The 24,232-nt window shown below is 42.0% G+C and overlaps 2 protein-coding genes across 15 annotated transcripts in view; both read right to left on the reverse strand.

The window, feature by feature from the left end:
• The window catches only part of khdc4 (KH domain containing 4, pre-mRNA splicing factor), a 33,149-nt gene extending 32,415 nt beyond the window's left edge, over positions 1-734 (reverse strand). For 8 of the 11 annotated variants that reach the window (XM_053638487.1, XM_053638410.1, XM_053638332.1 and 5 more), the window contains exon 1: positions 448-729. In XM_053638487.1, coding sequence (XP_053494462.1) covers positions 448-476 — 29 coding nt within the window. In that variant the 5' untranslated portion in view covers positions 477-729. Of the gene's footprint in view, positions 1-447 lie in introns of all 11 variants that reach the window. The other 3 variants (XM_053638797.1, XM_053638724.1, XM_053638647.1) reach the window with 2 other exon arrangements.
• Positions 735-2,122: 1,388 nt separating this feature from the next.
• The window catches only part of zbtb7b (zinc finger and BTB domain containing 7B), a 31,813-nt gene continuing 9,703 nt past the window's right edge, over positions 2,123-24,232 (reverse strand). For 2 of the 4 annotated variants that reach the window (XM_053638902.1, XM_053638998.1), the window contains exons 2-3: positions 6,568-7,550; positions 2,123-5,728 (exon numbers count right to left, since the gene is read on the reverse strand). In XM_053638902.1, the coding sequence (XP_053494877.1) occupies positions 5,251-5,728; positions 6,568-7,550 (1,461 nt within the window). In that variant the 3' untranslated portion in view covers positions 2,123-5,250. Of the gene's footprint in view, positions 5,729-6,567; positions 7,551-8,697; positions 9,935-17,618; positions 17,955-24,232 lie in introns of those variants that run through there. The other 2 variants (XM_053638975.1, XM_053639064.1) reach the window with 2 other exon arrangements.

Consider the following 24,232-nt stretch of genomic DNA (forward strand, 5'->3'; position numbering starts at 1 on the left):
TAAATGTCATTGTATGTCACTGTATGTATGTAAGTTGAATTAAAAATAGAGATATTTTAACAGCGTTAAAATAACAGTGTTCTGTAATGAAATTAAAGAGTCGTAAAAAACCTTTAGGTAAGTGGAAAATAGTCTACCATTTGGTACAGTTAACAAATACTTATATATGATATTTCCCCCAAAAAATAATAATTTAATTATATTGTTCTTTTTCAATAAACAATTAGGTTGATCACACTCCATAAACAAAACCATTATATCAGTTATGGATAATATCTATTTATTATTTTAAAGTTATAATGAGTGAATATGTTGTACATCAGCGTCACTATCTCACAGGCTAGGATAAGCTAGGACAGCAGTGTTAGCCGCTCGGGCTAATCCGCCATTACTGTGCAGACAGGTTTATATCCCGCGGTTATTAAAGTGAGTGAATAATAAACTCACCCGCTGTTCTGAGTTTCACCAAACGACATCAATCTGTAAGTTTAATTCAATTCCTCTGCAATAAAAAAACACCACCACCACTACCAAAACACAGTGACGCCGCTCATACACATCCGGTTCTACTTCCACTTCCGGTGCATGACGCTCAAATGCCATTCCCCATAGATACCTGTCACGTCAACTTCGCCGCCATATTGGTTCGGGCAACAGTAACAAGTCTCAGTTTATATTATATTTATAATCTACAGTAACAAGTCTCAGTTTATATTATATTTATATTATAAACTAATTTACCCGTAGTCGAGATTTTCATCCATACTGCCGTTTTTCTCCAAACCCACTTTTATGACAAGCTCCTCGTTTCAGCTGAGCGACTGATATTTTGTGAAGTTTACTGTAATTAGTTAGTGAACTTTTCTCACACTTTGAAGTTTTCTCAGAGAGAGTGATAGAGAGAGAGAGAGAGAGAGAGAGAGGAGGAGGAGGAGGATTCAGAGGGAAGGAGTTGTAAGAAGGGAAGGTTTTTCCACAAGTGAGTCCTCCATGTTGTGCAGTAAACGCTTCAAGCCTTCAGGTCAGACTACCAGGATGGAGCTAAAACACCTGTCTTCGTTTCCCCACTCATCTCCAAACTGTAGCTGTATAGAGAGGCTATAATCATTTAAAAGCTTGTCATCAAATCATGGCTTGTTTATTATTATTATTATTATTATTATTATTATTATTATTATCATAATCATCACATAAATGTTTTACCGGATCCATAAAAGATGATCTTATAATTATCTTTGTAATTGTCTGTTTTGGAAGATATCTGTATCCTTTTATTGCTAATAAAATATTTAAAGCAGACTGACTGCCAGTGTCTCACTATTTGATGTGTATTTGCCTATTTTGTTCCATTTTCTCAATGATGGTCAATTATTAGCACTTAAAGATTTTTTCCAGTATTTCAAAGTGAAGGAGCTGTTTTCTGACCTGGAGCACAAGAAAAGCTAAAATTGATGGGGATGTAGACAGAAAAGCCATTTCCACAATGAAAAAACTTACTACATTCTTATTATATTATATTACATTAAGGATGTCTCAGCATTTATTAACCAGGAAAAATAAGCCAAACCTACGCTTGGCAGGTGTGAGTTTTCACAATTCCTCATGACAATGAATAATTTTCCAAGTTTAACTAGCGAGATTGTACGTGACTGGAGACAGAACTTTTTTGTACTCCACGTAGATCATAAACCATTGAAATCCTTTGAGAAATGTAAACGTTGTCATATTGCAGCAACGGGCCAAAGAAGTGTCTATGCATTTATATGTCTGTGACCATTCCCCACAAACCATATAAAATATTAATAATAATAATAATAATAATAATAATAATAATAAGTAACAAGAAGAAAATTTGAATAATAATAATACTAATATAAATTTATATTTTATTATATTATATTTGCATAGGCATAATAATATTTTCTTTAATAGTCTCAGTGCTGTCTCAGTGAGTGTGTGTGTGTTTTTAAAGATTCTCAAAAGTGTCTTTATATAAATGACCCCTAACTCTCATCTGCTCAGCTCACTTTGGATAAAAGCATCTGTCAAACAGCTTAAATGTAAATAATTGGGGACTGTTAACATGACTGGTGCATAAATAACCCACAACACTCATAAGAGATTCTACTAGAATATTCTCTATTTATTGACCTTGTATGTTTACACCAGAGAAATATACAGCACGTAATTATTTCTGTTTATTAACAGTGATCAAGATATCTGTTAATTCCCTCATAAACACCCAGTTCTGTGTAATAAACTATAATTCTATATAATATAAAATTCTCTAATAATTTATTTAGGAATTTGAAATAGATCATCATCATCTGTATTCCACAAAAATAAACAAGGGTTAATAATATCCACCACTCATTTGCATATTCATTTGCATTCTCATTTACATACGCATTTCAGTGCATTGCTTTATAATTCCTGAGAAATTGAAGGCAGTTTTACTCACACAGCTCTTAAACCTTTCTTTAAAACACACATGACTGATTCAGTTATTCAGTTTATTCTGAAGAACCAAACATTTCCAGAACCAAAAACTTGAGCAACGACTAAAATGGTAGGTAAGAGGGTTGCTCTTTTGCAGAGACTGCATATAATCAGTGGCGTTCAGAACAGCAAGCTCCGCCTCCAACAGTTCCATTTCCATATCAACTCTGCAGCAGGAAGTAAAAGAAGCATCTGCAATATTGAATGTTCATTTAGAAGAACAGCGACGCTCCTCATTGACAAGTTTATTAAATTTGTGCTTAAAGAAGAAATTAAAGCGTTCTGACCCCTGTGGTGTTCCACACATTGCCACGCCCTTATTCGGTCATTGGTTCCTGTTGTAAGCTCTTGTTCTGATTGGCCAGTTTCCATCTGCTCCATATAGAAAAAGTGCTTTATCACAGTGTTAATAGGGCACTGCATCTCACTGAGGCTGCGCCTGAATATCCCTACATCCCTACTATACAGTACATCAGTAGGTGAGAAATATCCGGATGACCCACTGCTTCCGCCTCAATTCTACAGTATGGAACCATGGGACACTGCGCTATTCCATGATGCAACAGGACTGGCGACGAAGAGCTGTCAGAATCAAAAATGGTGGAATGCAGCACGTCGCTCTCTGGCACATGGCCAACATGGTGACTAAAGTACGTCCAGATTGTATTCATACTACATACGTCATATACTGACCAGGACGTACTGTATCAATGGCCGAGCAGTAGGTACTGAACCGAATGCAGTAGCTACTGAAACAAATGCAGTAGCTACTGAACCGAATGCAGAAGGTACTGAACCGAATGCAGAAGGTACTGAACTGAATGCAGAAGGTGCTGTCACAGTAGGCGATTTCTGATGCAGAGTCTCCCAGTGTGAACACACTACTGTGCTAATTAAGGCTAGTGCACTATGGATACATGACTTGAGACGCAGCTTCAACGTAAGAGCACAAACAGATATAAGTAGTAAAACACGTGAATGCTAGAGTGTGAGAGCGCGACGCCCCCTGCTGGACTACAGCCCTTCCCTCATCACTGTGGCATCACAAACCACAAAGATACACACACAAAGTGTGTGTGTGTTTTAAAGAGAACATTAAAGAAATATTAAATATTTAACTAATAAATAAACCCACAGAAGGCTCTACAGTTTATATTTATCTACCGAGGAAGTGGCACGAAGAATAAGAATAATTTAAAATAATAATAATAATGACAAGGTCCAGAGATTTATCTGTTTAAGTGCTAAACTCATTCAGGAATTGGGCCCTGTTCCAATCCTGTTTTTAACACGTCCCCTCTCCCTATTCCATCCTTGCTTTAGTATCACCATGTAATTAGCATGCTAGCTGATAAGAAAAGCTGTTATTAACACTTTCCCTCATCCATGGTTCAGTCCCCTTGGACATTTTAAGGGCCACGCCTTTACTTTATTAGATCAATTCAAGTTAAAACATTTGACAAGCATGTTTTTTGTTGTTTGTCAACATGATTAATATAATTTTATTGTTATTCTGCTAGCTAACTAGCATACTCTGTCACTCAGCAAGCTAGTTTATTTGGTTTCATATAGTTATTGTATTATGCTTATTAGTAGTATTCTTTTATTGGTGAGCAAAGCTAATTAGAACATGGGATCGGTATCATGGAAGCTAGCTAGCATATTGTTCACAAGCTAACGTCAGTAATGTGTGTATAGTTTAAAAATACTGAACCTTTGTGGAATCACATCAGCTACATCACAGGTAATTCTACTAGATTTTATTAGGTGTTAAGATTTTATGCTAGAAAGTTAGCAAGTGCAAAGGAATAGTAATTTAAAAATTAACTAGACGGCTAAAGTTTGTGAATGAACTTTAAGCGTTGACTTGACAGATCCTGCTAAACATGCTAAAGGTGTTAAACGAGTAAAGGCTAAATAGTTAAGCACGTAAACGTTAAAAAGTAAAAAAAAAAATTATATGTAAAGGTTAGATTGTTGTTTTATCCTAAATTTCTATGCTAACTAAGTTGGTTGTTAGGGTGTTGTTACTTGGTTGCTATGAACAGTTAAGGAAGTAAAGGTTAAAAAGCTAAAGGCTGTGTTAAAGCATTAAAATGTTTAAAAGTTGCTATGCTGTGCCAGCTGGTTGCTAGGGGTCCCAGGTGGTTGCTATGGTGTTTCTAGGAGGTTTCAATATAAGCCCTGTTGGTTGCGAAGTTGAAGCTATAGAGTTGCTAAGGAAACTAATTGGCGGGGAATGCTGGGGAAGTGCAGTTCTCTGCTCCACCACCAGGTGTCACTAATAAACCACTTTCCATGACGTTTAAACAGAATCGTAGAAAGATACTTTAGATTTAAATTAAAAAAAGTACTGTTTAAACGCCATAAAACACACACACACACACACACACACACACACACACTAAACTCCCAGTATTATTTAATTTTATATTTCATCACCCTGAATATATTAACAACATAAATCTATCATTTATTATTCATTTCTGTGATTAAAGATTAAAGTTGAACACAAAGCGCACTGAGATCAAAGCCCCGACGTTCCAGCGTTACACACACGAAAACAAAATTAAGCTCCTTTTATAAAAACAACACGAAAGGAAAGAAAATAAGAACCCGTTTCTCCGATTCAGATTCCTTTTTGTAATTTTTTGATTATTTTTACATTAAGTTGGTCTTTCATTAGCGGCATAGTCTCTCTCCCTCTCTCTCTCTCACACACACACACACACACACACACACACACACACACTAAGACTCCTCCTCATCCTCCCTCCATCCTGTGTCTCCTCTCTCTTCCATCACCCTCCACTGGAGGATTCTGTGATATGCCACGCCTCCAGGAATCAATGGCCCATTTGATGGAGCGCCTTGGTTCTCCATTTCCTGCCGGAATAGGAAGTGTGGTGCAGTGGATGATGAGGATTTTGGAGATAATGATGCTGGCGACAGTGGAGAGTGAGGAGAGGCGGTGTGGCGAGTGCGGCGTGGGCGGAGCTCCAGACGTGGGCGAAGCTCAAGGCAGGCAAGGCCCTTGCGGTGGCGCTGCAGGTGGTCCTCACGGGCGAAGGCTTTGTGGCAGAGCGGACACTCAAAGGGCCGCACCCCGCTGTGCAGGGACAGGTGGTTCTTCAGGTCATAGGAGTGCAGGAAGCGGGCGGGGCAGCTGGGGCAGGAGTACGGCCGCTCGCCCGTGTGCTTCCGCATGTGGATCTTCAGCTTATCGTTCCTGTGAAGGAAACAGGACACACACATGTGTGGAGTCAGATACATACCACCTGCTCTAACAGCTGTGTAGAAAATTCATCACCACAGCCCAAAGGCTAGGGTTACACCCTTACCATTCGCTAATCAGCTAATTACTGGTGGGCATATGGAACAGCGCTCTCAGTCAATGGACAGATCCAAAATAGCTGAAATTCTAGCATTCAGGATGAAGTCATGTTTTGTGTTTAACCAGAACATCGTCCTCTTTAATGCTCCATCTCAAATTCACTACTTGTTAGTGTTCTTTTAGCTAAAACTTTATACTATGTTTCATTGTGATTTATGTAGCACTAGCTAATATGCTAAAAGGTAATTCATCTGTTATCTAGCATGTGGTTAGCTAGCTACAGAACCTGCCATCCATCCATCTTCTATACCGCTTATCCTTTTCAGGGTCACGGGGAACCTGGAGCCTATCCCAGGGAGCATCGGGCACAAGGCAGGGTACACCCTGGACAGGGTGCCAATCCATCGCAGGGCACAATCACACACACACTCACACACCCATTCATACACTACGGACACTTTCAGCCTACCATGCATGTCTTTGGACTGGGGGAGGAAACTGGAGTACCCGGAGGAAACCCCCGCAGCATGGGGAGAACATGCAAACTCCACACACACAGGCCCATGGTGGGAATCTAACCCCCAACACTGGAGGTGTGAGGTGAACGTGCTAACCACTAAGCCACCGTGCGCCCCAGAACCTGCCATTTTCTTTCTAAAAAATCTGACATAAAATGAACAGTTAAAATAAATGCTAATGCAAGTTAACATAAAGAGAAAGGTGAAAGGTCGCACCGTGTGAAGCGCACGCCGCAGGTCATACACTGGAACGGTTTCTCGCCCGTGTGTGTCCTCATGTGACGTGGAAGCTTTCCTGCTCCATGGATGATCTTCTGGCAGACGGGACACTGCTGAGGAGCCTGAGACTTCCTCTTCCTGGCTACACCCTCTACTGCTCCACCCACTGCTGTTTCAGCCTGAGAGGGGGTGTGGTTCAGAGGAGGTGTGAGCCCCTCGGGTTTTGACTCCTCCTCCTCCTCTTTAGCTGGCTGTGGATGCCAGTGTGCTCCTCCATTCATGAGCCCCAACTGCTGAGCACTTTTTGAAGCTCCATTCTGTGGTGGGTGGGGTTTGTGCTCAGGGGTGGGTGGAACTTCACATTTGGGCTTGTCCTCCTGGGATTGTGTGTTCCACGCCAGACGTACAGGTGACGCTGCCTTCTCTACGTTGCGACGGTCTTGTTTTCTGCGTGATGGTGTCTTTTGGTTGTTCTCAAACTGATTTCTTTTTTCCTTGTAGGTCACACCCAACTCACCCCCCCTACCCGGTTCGTCACCTTCCCCACCCAGCTCACCACTCTCCCCCACCTCGCCCAAGATGTGGCGGCAGGCATCAGCCACGCACTGGATGCCGAGTAGCTGCGCCCCCTCGAGGACCTCGCGCATGCCAGATGAGCGGATGGTTAACGTAGCTGTATAGGCGAACTCTAGCAGAGCATCCAGAGCGTCTGGGGACACACAGTCCAGCTGGCACACGCTGCAGCCCTCACTCACCTCACCAGCCTCGCCCACGTCCTCCGCCCCAAACAGCCGGCGGAAATACAGGCTGACGGCCGCCATGACAGCGCGGTGTGTGGGGTAGCGGGCACCACGGGAGGTCAGTGTGAGGTCACAGAGCAGGCCGGAGCGGCGCTGAGCATTGAGGCGGGACAACAGCTCATTGCTGTGCTCAGGGAATGGGATTCCGATCAGACCGTCCTCTCCAGGAGACATCGCCACCTGCAGGCACAGGGGACACAGTGCACACACTTTTCAGAACACACAACACAACAGTTAAAAAAGCGTAGCTAATAAAGTTCTGTTTACTACAGGGTGTCCCAAAAGTCTCCATACATAGGGGGAAATGAACACTTTTTAGTAAAAGTAGTTTATATCAAATATTTCAGATAGACTTTAAAATTGCCAAAAGATCTTTGCCAAAAGAAAAAAATATCGAAATCATTCTCATGGCTGGACCGGGAACCTGTCACAAGGTTGTAATGGACTTTAACAGGAAACATGGCAAGCACAACATACACACACACTGTTTCCAAACTGGGAGCCAAAGTTTGGAGAAATGACTTCATGTGTGTTCACTAAGAAATGGCAATCATATAGAGGATTTTTCGTAAATAAATATACATTTTGCTAAAAAAAAAAAAAAAAAAAAAAAAAAAAAAAAGTGTTCATTTCCCCTATGTATGGAGACTCCTGGGACACCCTGTAGTTTGAATATGATGCTGATGTTGGATGATGGTTAGGGTTAACTTAGAACACACATTTACAACACTACAGTGTTCATTAAATAACATTAAATTCCTTGAAAGGTGGGTTGGAGTTAGCATGAGCCCAATAGATAAAACAGGATTATAACAATCTGAGTGGTGACCACAGTGAATTTAAAGAAGGGGCATTATTTGATTTGTAAAAAGCTTCCACTTAATGAATTTAGCTAAAGCTACAATACAGGCTACATCCAAGTAGCTTAACTACAGTAACACTACATCCATCACTAATGACACCTGCTTAGTACACAGAATAACTAATTAAATTATAATATAACAGTTTTTGTTGCTATTAGCCATCAGTTTCCTGCTCTAGCTGTCTGCTTCATTTTTTTCCCTCTAACAAAAAGCAGCTATAAAACCTGATGGATTTAAAATACACGTACATCAGGAAAGCGAAACCGTGCTAATACTACCTGCTCTACTTGCTCTTGGTTTAAAACAAAGTAATGCAACACCTCACTGCTGAAAGCTAGTTAAGCTCGCCAACTAATATTGTGATTAGAAAAGCGGCTGCCCCACATGCAGGTCGGCTAACACACTGAGACGCATCGAATTTTAACAAGACCATTTTCAATAGTACAGTTTTACATCTGAGAGACCTTATCTTTCCACAGCATCGATTCTTCTAAGGTTCTTTTCCATGATCTACACCAGTGGTCACCATCCCTCTTCCTGGAGATCTACCTTCCTGCAAGTTTCATCTCCTACCAAAATCTAACACCTGCTTTAGTTGATCAAGAACTTCTTAAGGCAGTGATTAGATGGTCAGGTGGTCAGGATTATGATTGGAGCTGAAGTCTTCAGGCAGGTACAATGGACATAAAAAGTCTACACACCCCTGTTAAAATCAGGATAAATTATGTCAGAACCTTTTCTGCCTTTATTGTGAAATTTTAACCTATTAATTAAACTGCAAAAAAAAAAGGATGATTTTAGGGGAAATTTTATTTTAAATTTTTTTTATTTATTTTTTTTATACAATAAGCTGGTTGTATAAGTGTACACACCCTTAAACTAATACTTAGTTTAACTTAAGCACCTTTAGATTTTATCACAGCATTAAATCTTCTTGGGTAAGAGTCAATCAGATTGGAGCAACCTCATTTAGCAATATTTTGCCATTATTCCTTACAAAAGCATTCTAACTCTGTCAGATGGGCGGGGCGTCTCCTGTACACTGCCCTCTTCAGGTCACCACACAGATCTTTGACTGGATTTAGGTCTGGACTCTGGCTGGGCCATTCCACATCCTTGAACATGTTTAGGTGAAGCCGTTCCTTGGTGGACCTGGAGGTTTGCTGCGGGTCGTTGTCTTGCTGAAAGGTGAAATTCCTCTTCATCTTAAGTGTTTTAGCAGAAGCCTTAAAGTTTTGTGCCAGAATAGACTGGTATTTGTAGTTATTCATTATTCCCTGATTAAAGCTCCAATTCCAGCTGAAGAAAAAACTGCCCCAAAATATGATGCTGCCACCCCATGTTTCCCCAAACATGTCTTTTGGTATTATGTCCAAAAAAGTTCAACTTTGGTCTCATCAGATCATTAGACATTATTCCACATGGTTTTGGAAGATTGGATGTATTTTTTTTTTGGCTAAAAAAGGCTTCCGTCCTGTCCTCCTACCCCACAGTCCAGAGATATGAAGAATTCGGGAGATTGTTGTCACATGTACTTGCCAGAAACTGCTGCAATTCTTGTAATGAGGCTGTAGGTCTCTCAGCAGCTTCCCTGACCAGTTTTCTCCTGATCTTCTCATCTATTTTAGATGGACATCCTGTTTCTTAGTAGTGTCACTGTCATGCCATATTTTCTCCACTTGCTAATTATTGTCTTTGCAGTGATCCATCCAATGCCTTGGAAATTGTTTTCTAACCCTCTCCTCTTTGTAAGTTCTTTGAGGCCCAGGGCTTTTCCAGATGGATGTTACCAACAGCTGGACTTTATTTGAGGTTAATCAGTCAAATTAATTGATGGCAGGTGTACACTAATTAGTATTTAACAAGAGTTTGAATGTGATTGGCCTGTTAAACCGGATATTTTAACAGGGGTGTGCAGAGTTTTAATATCCACTGTACTTCTTCAGGAACAGGGTTGGTGACCACTGATGTACAGTATTTCAGTAATGTTTCACTCTCTATGCTCTGCCTCCTAGCAGGAAGTAGGAAGTACCACACTGAAGTTTTGGGAGACTTTAAACACATGCCATGTCTTACACTAGGTACGTTTACATGCAACCAAATAACCTGTTACTAATCAGATTTTTAGCTCAACTGGATTGAAGAGCCTTCATGTAAACACCTTGATCAATCCGACTGAGGTCAATCCCAATGAAGTTTTGATCGGATTGAAAGGGGTGGCGTAGATCTGAAAGAATCTGTGTACACATAGTACCTAGGAAAAAAATTAGCCTTGTAAACGCTTTAATCTGACTATTTTCTCAATCGGATTGAAAAATGACTTTTTAAGTGACGTTTTATATCTTAAACAAGGCGTGAGTATAAAATTACAGGCTTCTTTTTTTACTGATGTTGTGTCACGATTTCCCCTTGAAGCAGCATGCTCTAAGCGCGAGCACCTGCTTTTTCATTGTTGACAGTAGTGACATTTGGACACGTGTGTTTGTTATGTTTCTGTCATGTCTCCTCCCTGTTCTGTCATTGGCTGGGATTTTCACGTGTGACTGAATCGCCCTCAGCTGTGAGCATTTACGACACTGATCATGTCCGCATATATACCACGCGCCTCCCAGCACACAACGCGGAATATTGAGTTAGATTAGATTAGATTGTATTGTAGTTCATAGTCATAGTCCTTGTCATAGTTTAGATCCATGTTAAAGTCCTTGTTAGAGTTAATCATTAGATTTAGTTCACGTTGGGTTATCCGCTCCCAGTTCCCTGTCATAGTTCATGTTTCTCGTTTGGTTTATCGACCCTGTATCCCATGACCACGACCTTGATTCCTGCTTTGCCTAGTGTATGACTGATTGCCGATCAACTGACCTTTTGCCTGTTTTTGGATTACGTTTTGGATCACGTTTTGGATTTGTCTGCCTGTCTCTCTCTTAAATAAAACCGTTACCCTGCGCTTGCATCCGTCTGAACTTCCTCACGTCACGATTCGTGACAGAATATTCCGCCCAACATGGATGCAGCAGGAGAACGGAGAGGACGCAGAACCCGGAAGTCCATGCCAATCATCCCCGCCTTGGATTCGATACAGTTTCCACAAGAGACTTTCGTGGACCTTCCCGATCGGTTTGATGGGTTCTTTGGCTACCCGGACTATTTTCTGGTTGACTGCCAGATATATTTTTCTAGTTTAACGGACACTAAGCCCAGCGAGAGGCAATGGATAAGGTTCATGGTGTCCCGGTTTTTTGGCCCAGCTCGCAATTGGGCGCAGCGATTAGCAGCCATGAGATCCCGGGAACTGGAGAACAGTAGGCAATTTATGGACCTATTTTTTGAAGGAGTTTGGAGAACCAGGGCAGAGCTACAACCTGGATAAGCTGTTGAAGGGAGTCAATGTGGCGAACAAGGCTGACCTGCCGTTCCACATGCATTATGAGTGGATGAACCACCAAGTGTATGTTAACACGGACAACCAAGCTCTGCTCACGCCCAAGTCTACTGACCCAGCTGACCAAGTTCCGTTCATGTCCAAGCCTACTGACCCAGCTGACCAAGTTCCGCTCATGTCCAAGCCTGCCGACCCGGCCGACCAAGTTCTGCCCACGCCCAAGTCTACCGACACGACCGACCAAGTTCTGCTCACGCCCAAGTCTACCGACACAGCCGACCAAGTTCTGCTCACGCCCAAGTCTACCGACATGGCCGACCAAGATCTGCCCACGCCCGAGTCTACCAACACGGCCGACCAAGTTCTGCTCACGCCCAAGTCTACAGACACGGCCGACCAAGATCTGCCCACGCCCGAGTCTACCGGCACGGCCGACCAAGTTCCGCTCACGCCAAAGTCTGCCGACACGGCCGACCAAGTTCTGCCCATGCCCAAGTCTATCGACACGGCCGACCAAGCTCAGTTCAAGCCCAGGTCTACTGACCCAGCTGCCCAAGCTCCGCTCAAGCCCAAGTCTACCGACACGGCCGACCAAGATCCGCTCAAGCCCGAGGTTCACCTGGTGACCTCAGTGCCCCCGTATGAGGTCGTCTCCCACCCTCCCTCCCCTGTAATGGATCTTGTTCGGCCTGCCCGCTCTGCTGAGGACGCTGCTCGGCACTCCTGTTCAGCCAAGAGCGTCGCTCAGCACTCCTGCACCACTGGGTACGGCGCTCCGTTTCCCTGCTCGGCTAAGGTCGTCGCTCTGCCTTCCTGCTCGGCTGAGGTCGTCGCTCTGCCTTCCTGCTCGGCTGAGGTCGTTGCTCTGCCATCCTGCTTCGCAGAGAACGTCGCTCTGCCTCTATGTTCCGCTGAAGACGTCGTTCCTCTTCGTTGCTGCGCGCCGTGTGTCACTCCCCCTTCCTGCTCCACGGAGGACTTTGTTCCCCCCTCCTGCTTCGCGGAGAGCTTCGTTCCTCCCTTTGGCCTCGCGGAGACCCACGCTCCTCTCCCTGGCTTCGCGGAGACCCATGCTCCTCTCCCTGGCCTTGCGGAGACCCACGCTCCTCTCCCTGGCTTCGCAGGGGACCTCGCTTCGCTTTCCTGCACTGCTGAGTACAGCGCTCTGTTTCCCTGCTCCCCCGAGGACTTCGCTCGGCCTGCCTGCTCGGCTGTGGTCATCGCTCTGCCTTCCTGTATCGTCGGGGACGTCGCTCCGCTTTCCTGTTCCGCCACGGACGTCACTATGCTTTCCTGCTCTGCTGTGAACGTCGCTCTGTTTTCATGCTCCGCCAAGGACGTCGCTCTGCTTTTCTGCTCTGACGAGGACGTCGCTCTGCTTCCCTGCTCTGCCGTGTACGTCACTCTGCTTTTTTGTTTCGCCAAGAGCGCCGTGCGGTCTCCTGGCTCTGCTTGGGACATTCTGCCCAGTGGGCCGGGGTCGCCAATGGAGATGGATGTTTCATGGCACTCCGGGAGGAGTGCCCTTGGGGAGGGTTCTGTCACGATTTCCCCTTGAAGCAGCATGCTCTAAGCGCGAATGCGCAAGCACCTGGACATTTGGACACGTGTGTTTGTTTATGTTTCTGTCATGTCTCCTCCCTGTTCCGTCATTGGCTGGGATTTTCACGTGTGTCTCAATCGCCCTCAGCTGTGAGCATTTACGACACTGATCATGTCCGCATATATACTGCGCGCCTCCCAGCACACAATGCGGAATATTGAGTTAGATTAGATTAGAATAGATTGTATTGTAGTTCATAGTCATAGTCCTTGTCATAGTTTAGATCCATGTTAAAGTCCTTGTTAGAGTTAATCATTAGATTTAGTTCACGTTGGGTTATCCGCTCCCAGATTGGTTTATCGACCCTGTATCCCGTGACCATGACCTTGATTCCTGCTTTGCCTAGTGTATGACTGATTGCCGATCGCCTGACCTTTTGCCTGTTTTTGGATTACGTTTTGGATTTGTCTGCCTGTCTCCCTCTTAAAACTGTTATCCTGCGCTTGCATCCGTCTGAACTTCCTCACGTCACGATTCGTGACATTCAGTTACGTCGTGACAAACCGCGCCGAGTGAAGAATTACTCGGGGCTAAAGAAAAAAACCTTTGTTGCAAAATGTGATTTATTTGAAAAATGCATTTTACTTCATATTGTTTTCAATTTAATAACAAAAGTAACGTCATTCTATTGACATCAGTAACTGTAATCAAATTACATAAATTTAAAATGCAGTGCGTTACATGCATTATCAGAAAAAGTGATTTGATTACAGTTACACCCAGCTCTGTTAACAGCAGATCCCTGAAGCGCAGTGAGGTCATACACTGAGCGCGGTCATCATTAACTTGAGAGAGCGAGGATATTCCATTCAACCTGCTTCAATTCCTCTCTCCTCACATCTCATCCTCGCATCCTTCCCTTGCATTGTAAGGGGGTGGAGCTAAGATGCAAGGAAAGGAAGCGAGGAAAGGAAACGAGGATGCACAAATAAGAGGAGAAAAACCCATTGAGTGACAGCAAGGATAAAGAGGGAGAGACGAGAGATCTGAGCAGCACCGAGCCGTGTGTGTCTGCATGCGTTGTATAAAACTGCTGAAAAGTGAAAGTAAATAAAAAGAAAGAAGTAAAGAATCTGTTTGAGTTGTCCCAAGCCTGCCTCCCGTCTCCTCATTCCTGACCTAACAAAGGAAAGTGTTACAAACACTTATTAGTGAATTTGGTGTCATGTCCACGGTGGCTCTCTCTCTCCACTTATCTCTTTTAGGTGTGAACAGATGTTCAACAGATGTTCTGCACTCGCACAAAAGTTTTGTTCAGAATATACGTAATGGAAACACATGGAAACGAATATCTGAAACGGACTGAAATGTTTATGAACGTTACTTTCGGAATCAAATTGAATTCGTTTAGATTGACAAAAATGGTGAAATGTAAATATACCTAGTGTGAATGCTATATTTTCTGCTAAACAATCCCTTTAATGACTTTAACACACACACACAAAAGTGTGGCACATTACACACAACTACATACACACCAAACTACACAAATTAGGTAAAGTGTTCGTGAGAGAGAGAGAGAGAGAGAGCGAGAGAGAGTGACAGAGAGAGAGAGAGAGAAAGAACGAGAGAATGAGAGAGAGACAAAGAGAGAGAAAGAGAGAGAGAAAACGAGAGAGAGAGACAAAGAGCGAGTGAGTGAGAGAGAGAGAGAACGAGAGAGAGAGAGACAAAGAGAGAGTGAGTGAGAGAGAGAGAAAGAGTGAGAAAGAGAGAGTGAGAGAAAGAGAGAGATAGAGAGAATGAGAGAGACAGTGAGAGAGAGAGAGACAAAGAGAGAGTGAGTGAGAAAGAGAGAGTGAGTGAGAGTGAGAGAGAGAGACAAAGAGAGAGAGTGAGAGAGAGAGACAGAGAGAGTGAGTGAGCGAGACAAAGAGAGAGAGAGAGTGAGAGAGAGAGACAAAGAGAGAGTGAGTGAGAGAAAGAGAGTGAGTGAGAGAAAGAGAGAGAGAAGAAGACACTAACATGATGGATAATAAACACAGATCCAAACAAAACATTTATTCCTTAATTAACGCGATACATTAAGACTTTATAAACATACTGTACACTTAGAATAAAAAAACACAATACACACAAACATAACTGACACTATCTGAGGATTCCACAAATATGGATCAGCCATTTAAATCACTTAACCCCAATATCCATCCATCCATCCATCCATTTTCCGTACCGCTTATCCTACACACAGTCACGGGGAGTCTGAAGCCTCTCGCAGGGCGAGGCACAACTGGACATCGCATGCCACTGTGTGCACACTCGCACACACTTTCACATGCTACACACACTTTCGCGTGCTACACACACTTTCACATGCTACACACACTTTCGCGTGCTAATCAGCCTACAGCCTATGTCTTTGGATGGGAGGAGGAAACCAGAGGAAACCCCTCGAAGCAGGGGGAGAACATGCATAGCTCTGTGCACACAGGGCGGAGGTAGGAATCAAACACCAACCCTGGCGATGCGAACCAAAATGCTAAGCACTAAGCCACTGTGCACCGACCCCAATATCCATTAACAAAACCCCCGAAGAAAATATACTGAAAATCTGATCACATTAGAATTGTTATCAAAGACTCCCATAGTCCCCGGCCCTCCCCCTTTTCACTAAGCTGGAACTTTCAAAACAATTAGGCACTTTTAAATCCAAAAAAAAAATCAAGTGAGCCTGATGACATCTAAACTGAAATTAAATACACAAGTAAACATTCCAATCCCTCACTGATCATTCGTGTATTTCAGTGACATCTGGACTCAAGGTCTCATTACACCTGTGTAAAAGCAGAGATAAACTCCACACGAAATTACCCAGAAACCCCGGTTCTGCTGCCCCCCAGTGCCCAGGGTCTACAGCAGAACCTGCACCTGCTGCAGCAGCAACGTCACACCTGGCCACTAAACCATCACATGACACTTTCTGAAAATATAAAACTGTGAAGAACGAGGAGTTCCACTGAAACCTTTCAAACAGACGTGAACAAGAGCCGAGAAAAAACACATTCAGAGGACAATTTAACACTAAATATACAAATCAGTGACAGAACCAACAGAGTACAGACTCTCACACACACACACACACACTCTCACACACACACACAGTCATACACACACACAGTCTCTCTCTCTCACACACACACACAGTCTCTCACACACACAGTCTCTCACACACACACACACACACTCTCACACACACACAGTCTCACACACACACAGTCTCACACACACAATCATACACACACACAGTCTCTCACACACACAGTCTCTCTCTCTCACACACACAGTCTCTCTCTCTCACACACACAGTCTCTCTCTCTCACACACACAGTCTCTCTCTCTCACACACACAGTCTCTCTCTCTCACACACACAGTCTCTCACACACACACAGTCTCACACACACACAGTCTCTCTCTCTCTCACACACACAGTCTCTCACACACACACACACACTCACACACACAGTCTCTCACACACACACACAGTCTCACACACACACTCTCTCTCACACACACACACACACACACACAGTCATACACACACACAGTCTCTCTCTCTCACACACACAGTCTCTCACACACACACACACACACAGTCTCACACAAACACACAGTCATACACACACACAGTCTCACACACACACACAGTCTCTCTCTCTCACACACACACACACACACACACACACACACACACACACAGTCATACACACACACAGTCTCTCTCTCTCACACACACAGTCTCTCACACACACACACACACACAGTCTCACACAAACACACAGTCATACACACACACAGTCTCACACACACACACAGTCTCTCTCTCTCACACACACAGTCTCTCACACACACACTCACTCACTCACACACACACTCAATGGTTTGTATCTCAGCTGAGAGCATGGAGTGTGTGTCTGTAATACTCATAATGCACTGTGAGTGATGTATGTGTGTCTTTCTCTCTCTGTCTCAGGAGTGCATGCACCTTGTTTTGATATTTAAACCCCCCTCACCCTCCCTTCCCCCTCCCCCCACCCACACACATACACCTGAGCCGGAACTTTCCACTGCCACTATGCTACTTCCCCTTAGCAACCAGCCGCTCCTCTCTATCCTACAATTTCTCTACACAGCAACACACCTGAATAACCTGCTCCAAAACACACACACACACACACACACACACACACACACACACACACACACACACAGAAAATGCCATCCATTCTGCTATTAGCTTTGCCACACTCGTTCTCTCCTTGCTCACGCTCTTTCTCTCTCACTCTCTCTCTCTCTCTCACACTCACACACACACACACACACACACACACACACACACACACACACACACAGCAGTGAGCAGAACCATTTCACACACAGGGAGGATGGGTCATACCATTCTGCCTGTCATGGAGAAGCGGGGTGCTGTGAACTCGAGGCTCGCTGGAGTGTGTGTCATCGCCATCATCTCCTCTTCAGCTTCCTCCCTCTCTCTCTCCCTCTCTCTCTCCCTCTCTCCAGTCAGTTATAGTCTCTCGCCCGTACTCTGCCAAGTTCAAACACTTCCGTTCAAAGTTTTTGGGGATCTTCTGGACTCTCTCTCTCTGTCTTTGTGTCTCTCTCTCTCTGTCTGTTTCTCCTTCCTGTCGTCTGAGAGTGGTGTTCGATGGAGAAAGCGGGACCCCTCCCCCCTCCCTCGCTCCAAACGTATCGACTTGTTTCAACAAAGTTTCCGAAAAACAAAAATCCCTTGCCCTCCGCTCACACTCACTCTCTTTCTTTCTCACACACACACACACACACACACACACACACACACACACACAAACACAGAGGGGAGGAAGCAGCGTTATCTGTCTCTGAAATGCGTTCTTTTGACTTTTGATGAACTGAAAGATCAAAGTGAACGAAACACAATCCGAACGAATGATGAGGGAGTGAAGTGCACTAGAGAGCAAGGGCGCCTACAGAGTTGATCAGTCACTGCACCGCTCCAATCATACACACACTCGTTACTGTACATTTTCTGAAAGTTTATGTTATGACAATATGAACCCCCTCGTACTGAACATCACACCCTCGGTACCGTGCGTCGTTACTCTGCTACACCTGCACACTGTGATGATTTATAATCGCACTACCCGGTGTCACCCAGATGAGGACGGGTTCCCTTTCGAGTCTGGTTCCTCTCGAGGTTCCTCATGTCGTCTCAGGGAGGTTTTCCTCACCACCGTCACCTCTGGCTTCTCATTAGAGCTCTACATCTATATCTGGATTTTTGTAAAGATTCCTAGTCCTGAATGTCTCCTTCATCTGTTCAACTGTTATTCACTTTGGAGAAAAGTGATCTATTCAAATATAAAATCCACATCATCAGGCAGTGGAGCAGTGGCCCAGAGACACCAACTCTATTATATAAACTCAAATATTTTGCTACAAAGTGGTGATGATTAAATGATTAGAGCTGGAGGGTAAAATGACAAAAATATACACAATATCGTCTTCTAACAGACTACAAAAATAAATGACAAAACCGTAAAGGAAAAAACAACGAACTACAATTGTAAATAAAATATCATTCTAATAAATGTGAATGATGAATAAGAAATGTTTTAAATCACATTACATAACATTAAATCAGTGACATTTAAAAACAAATGTGTATTAGAAATAGGACATGACATTAATATTCGAATATGAAAATTATTAATATTATTAATATTATTATATTATTATACGGCCCAACACTACACACGATGAGAACAGGATGCGTTTATTCTCGGCTGATTGACGACATGAACTCGAGCTAAACGAATGGAAACGTAGCGGAGTCTGTGCTGGAGCGGACCATACTTCTACTTCATTACACAGTGACATTTTTACTGTGTTTTGCTCACCAGTGTATAGAAATGTAATGTTTTAATACCGGATGCTAAAAATATTAAAAGGATTTTAGTGAATGAAGTTGTTCCCGTTGTTCACTAAAAAGCACAAACCACAAATTCACAGTTTCTGTTTCAGACTTCAGAAAAATACAGACGTCTTTATCCGCCTCTGCAGCTCGGAATATTTTTATTTATAACACGTTGTCCTTCGGAAGATGGTAGGATTCACAAGAATTAGTTGCTGATTTTACACACACACACACACACACACACACACTCTCTCTCTCTCTCTCTCTTTTGGTTTGCAGAACCAAGAACACACCTACAAACTGTAGCATCCAAAAATGAACAAAATTCTTCTGAACAATGTGTACAGTAAAGACAAGTCAACACTGACAAGAAGCGCCCCCCACCCACTCTTACACACACACACACACACACACACACACACACAGTCTCAAAAGCATGGTGCATGTTCTCAATTTCTCTTAGTCATTGGTGTTCCTGCTCAGTTTTTGTCTCACACACACACGAATGCCATCTCACAAATTAAATACCATCAATAAATCGATAATAAACGCCTCGGAACCTTAATAATAAACACGACATAGAATTTAATCTTTATTTCAAGGGTTTTTTTTTCCCAGATTCATACTTCAAGGTAAATTCATCTCAGTGTGAAGACATTTTGTTCCTGATCTGTTTGAGAAGTTTTTAATAAAGTGAACTTGTTTGAACATCAGAGTATTTTATAAATCAGAATATTTTATAAATCAGAGTATTTTATAAATCAGAGTATTTTATAAATCTGAGTATTTTATAAATCTGAGTATTTTATAAATCAGAATATTTTATAAATCTGAGTATTTTATAAATCAGAATATTTTATAAATCAGAATATTTTATAAATCTGAGTATTTTATAAATCACTGTTTGTGGGTTAAAAAGCCTGCAGAGGAAAACACATCATTCTGTTCTGTAGTGAAATAAACATCAGCACTCACACACAGTAAACAGGTGATTTGTCATTCTCCCGCAATTAACTACATTTTATGTCCATTAATAATTTATTATATATACACTAAACAACCTGTATTTTTTTTAGCTATAAAATATATTTTAATTCAAATAATCATTGAAATAAAATACGAGCATTAACGTTTCATTTGTTTTTATGGTGGTATATTTATTTATAATCAATTATAATCACCTTATAAAATTAAAAGTAAGACATATTATTATATTATATATTATATACATTATATTTAGATTATATTGACTCAATTGATGAAAGAAACAGAAAAAGGCATCAATTCTAAATAATAATGAAAACCAAGCAACACATTTAATCCACTGTTTCTACATAAAGAATTAAAGAATTATGATAAACAAATCAGCTGCAGTTTTACTGTTAAAATGTTAATATCGAAATAATTAAATTCACATTTCTGAATGTGATATAAACGTGCAATTCTATTCCATTTTACAGTTCTCTGGACTTTTCAGGTCCCCTGATGTCTGGTCTGGAGTTTTGTGAATCTCTGGTTGGGGTTTTTTCCTTCTCTCATGTCTTTTTTTTTCTGCATGCTGGTAAACACTCGTACATGTTGATCTCCTTCTCGGGCTCTGTGTAATGCTGATATTTCCAGATTTAGTGTGTGTGTGTGTGTGTGTGTGTGTGTGTGAGAGCTGTTTTTCTGATTCACACTAATGCACAACTCAGCTGATTAAACTTGGGCACAAATTCAAATAAATAAACTACTGCGTGTCAGAAAGGTCGTAAACATTTGAGCAGATTTATAAAGAGAACTGCGAAATGACTCTCAGCTGTTTTAATGTTTAAGTTTCAATCAGAAAACAACATGGAATTAGCATGGATGTAAACTTTATGCACGGACCGCTAAGTTTTAGAAACTTAAACACTGAAAACATGAAAGTTTATTATTTAGGTTTAGATGCTATGTCTGAATGTAATTCTACTGTCACTCCAAAGATGATTAAACTTGGCAAAAGAAAGTGTATTTGAGTAAAGTGGAAAAACGATCATTTTATAACTGTAATCTGCTCCCTTACAGACACCCTGAGGCAAGTGTGTGTGATGATGTACACATGCATGATGCTAAACCGCTGGCTATAAACTTTCCCTTACTATATCATAATATTAGCCTCATATCTAATGAATCAACTTTAAGAGATAAATTTCAAAACACATACACACAAACACACACACACACTCCTGATTCAGTGTTTTGTGTATGTGTGTTTTCAAAAACACACCTCGCTGATTCAAACACCGAACCGCCAAACTCAACACACACTCCTGTTACACATACACACATCCGAAACATCAGCGCAGTCGACAGTAGAATGTGTGTCAGAGCGGATATCACCCTCCCACTGCTTTCTGAACACATCATCTCACACACACACACACACACACACACACAGAGAGAGTTGAAATTTATCATATTAATGATAGAATATTTGTTAAAAAGTATATTTTACAGTATATAAACTAAATATACTGGTTCATGACACTTTTTGTTTTAAATGAAAAGACAATAATCTGCAAACCTGTACACTGTGTGTGTGTGTGAGTGTGTGTGTGTGTAGAAGAATACAGGGAGTAACTGTGGTGTGTCACTGCATAAACGTAAACAATGTAATTACACAAAGTTTCCAGAGAAACAGGAAATTTCAGGTAAAAGTGAGTACAGTGGATAATTTATTATCTTTAGGAGACGTGAGCCGTCTTCAGAATAAACAGAAAATATGTCAAGTGTATGAATGTTTTTATATAATCACTGTATCAGATTTCATTACTGCAGTACAGGCACACTGATATACTCACTAACATACACACACACCGATACAGCACACACACACCAACATATACACACACACACACACACCCGATACACACACCACTACACACACACCAACATATACACACACACACACACACACCCGATACACACACACCAGTACACACACGGATGGATACACACGCACACACCAACATATATACACACACACCGATACACACACACACACACACACACCAATATACACACACACCGATACACACAAATATGTCAAGTATATGAACGTTTTTATATAATCACTGTATCAGATTTCATTACTGCAGTACAGGCACACTGATATACTCACTAACATACACACACACCGATACAGCACACACACACCAACATATACACACACACACACACACCCGATACACACACCACTACACACACACCAACATATACACACACACACACACACACACCCGATACACACACACCACTACACACACGGATGGATACACACGCACACACCAACATATATACACACACACCGATACACACACACACACACACACCAATATACACACACACCGATACACACAAATATGTCAAGTATATGAACGTTTTTATATAATCACTGTATCAGATTTCATTACTGCAGTACAGGCACACTGATATACTCACTAACATACACCGATACACACACACACACCAAAATATATACACACGCACCGATACACACACACCACTACACACACACCGATACACACACCGATACACACACACACACACACACACACACACACACACCCCAACATACATACACACCAATATATATATATAGACACACACACACACTAATACACACACACTAATACACACACATTTGGACTTACGGTGCCCTCCGTTAATATTGGCACCCTTAGTAAAAATTAGCAAAGAAGGCTGTGAAAAATTGTGTTTACTGTTTAACCTTTTCATCTTCTCTTAAAAAAAAAATTTCACAAAAATACTCTGCTCTCATGGATATCAAACACAGCACAAGTTTATCCAAAAAAAAATCTGAATTCATATGAGAAAAATATGTTTGAAGTATATTCCCATTGATATTTTAACTTTTTTTAGTACACCTGGGTGACTAGGAACAGGAAGTTTTTCAACCATGACTTCCTGTTTCACAGGGGTATAAATATGAGGTAACACACAGGCCAAATTCCATTAGTCATTCATAACAATGGGTTAAACCAAGGAATATAGCTGTGATGTGCGGCAAAAGGTTGTTGAGCTTCACAAAATGGGAAGTGTCTATAAGAAAATAGCACAAGCATCGAAAATAATAATACTTAAGAAGTTCCAGTCAACTGGAAATGTTATGAATCAACCTGGAATTGGATGCGTGTCTATATCGTCTCAACGCACTGTGAAGAGGACGGTTCGAGTGGCCAAAAAATCTCCAAGGATCACAGCTGGAGAACTGCAGAAGTTAGTTGTGTCACCTACATCACCACAAGTTGTTTGGAAGGGTTTCAAGAAAAAAGCCTCTACTCTCTTCCAAAAACAATACATCACATTACAGTATTTGGCAGACGGCCTTATCCAGAGCGACTTACAATTATCTCATTTATACAACTGAGCAGTTGAGGGTTAAGGGCCTTGCTCAAGGGCCCAGCAGTGGGAACTTGGCAGTGCAGGGACTTGAACTTATAACCTTCCGATCAGAAGTCCTACATCTTAACCTACCACTTCCCAAAAAACAAACTCAAGTGTATTCCAGCAGGACAATGATGCAAAACATACATCAAAATCAACACAAAAATGGTTTACTGACAACAAAATCAAGGTCCTGCCATGGACATCCCAGTCCCCTGACCTGAACCCATAGAAAACCTGTTGGGTGAACTGAAGAGGAGAGTCCCCCAGTGAAATTGGCGGAGAACTCGAAACAGGAGAAGACTCAAAGCTGTTATCTTGGCAAAGGAAGCTAGTACAAAGTATTGACTAAAAGGGTGCCAATAATTGTTGCACACCTATATTTAACAAATCTATATTTTTGATAAACCTGTGTATTGTTTGATATCCATGAGAGCATTGTTCTAAATTTTTTGAACAAAAGATGAAAAGGTTAAACAATAAAGATTCTCACAACCTTCTTCACTCATATTTATCAAGGGTGCCAATATTAGTGGAGGACGCTGTAAGTTTTAAGTCTTAGGAACATGAATGTGCAAAATGTTTATATATGTCCATGTACCTTATAATGTGTTCTAGAGATCAGTTTTAGTTCCAAGGAGCTACGTCCATCCTGAGCTGAAATATTT

Source organism: Ictalurus furcatus, chromosome 1, assembly GCF_023375685.1.
Source record: "Ictalurus furcatus strain D&B chromosome 1, Billie_1.0, whole genome shotgun sequence".
Lineage (NCBI taxonomy): Eukaryota > Metazoa > Chordata > Actinopteri > Siluriformes > Ictaluridae > Ictalurus > Ictalurus furcatus.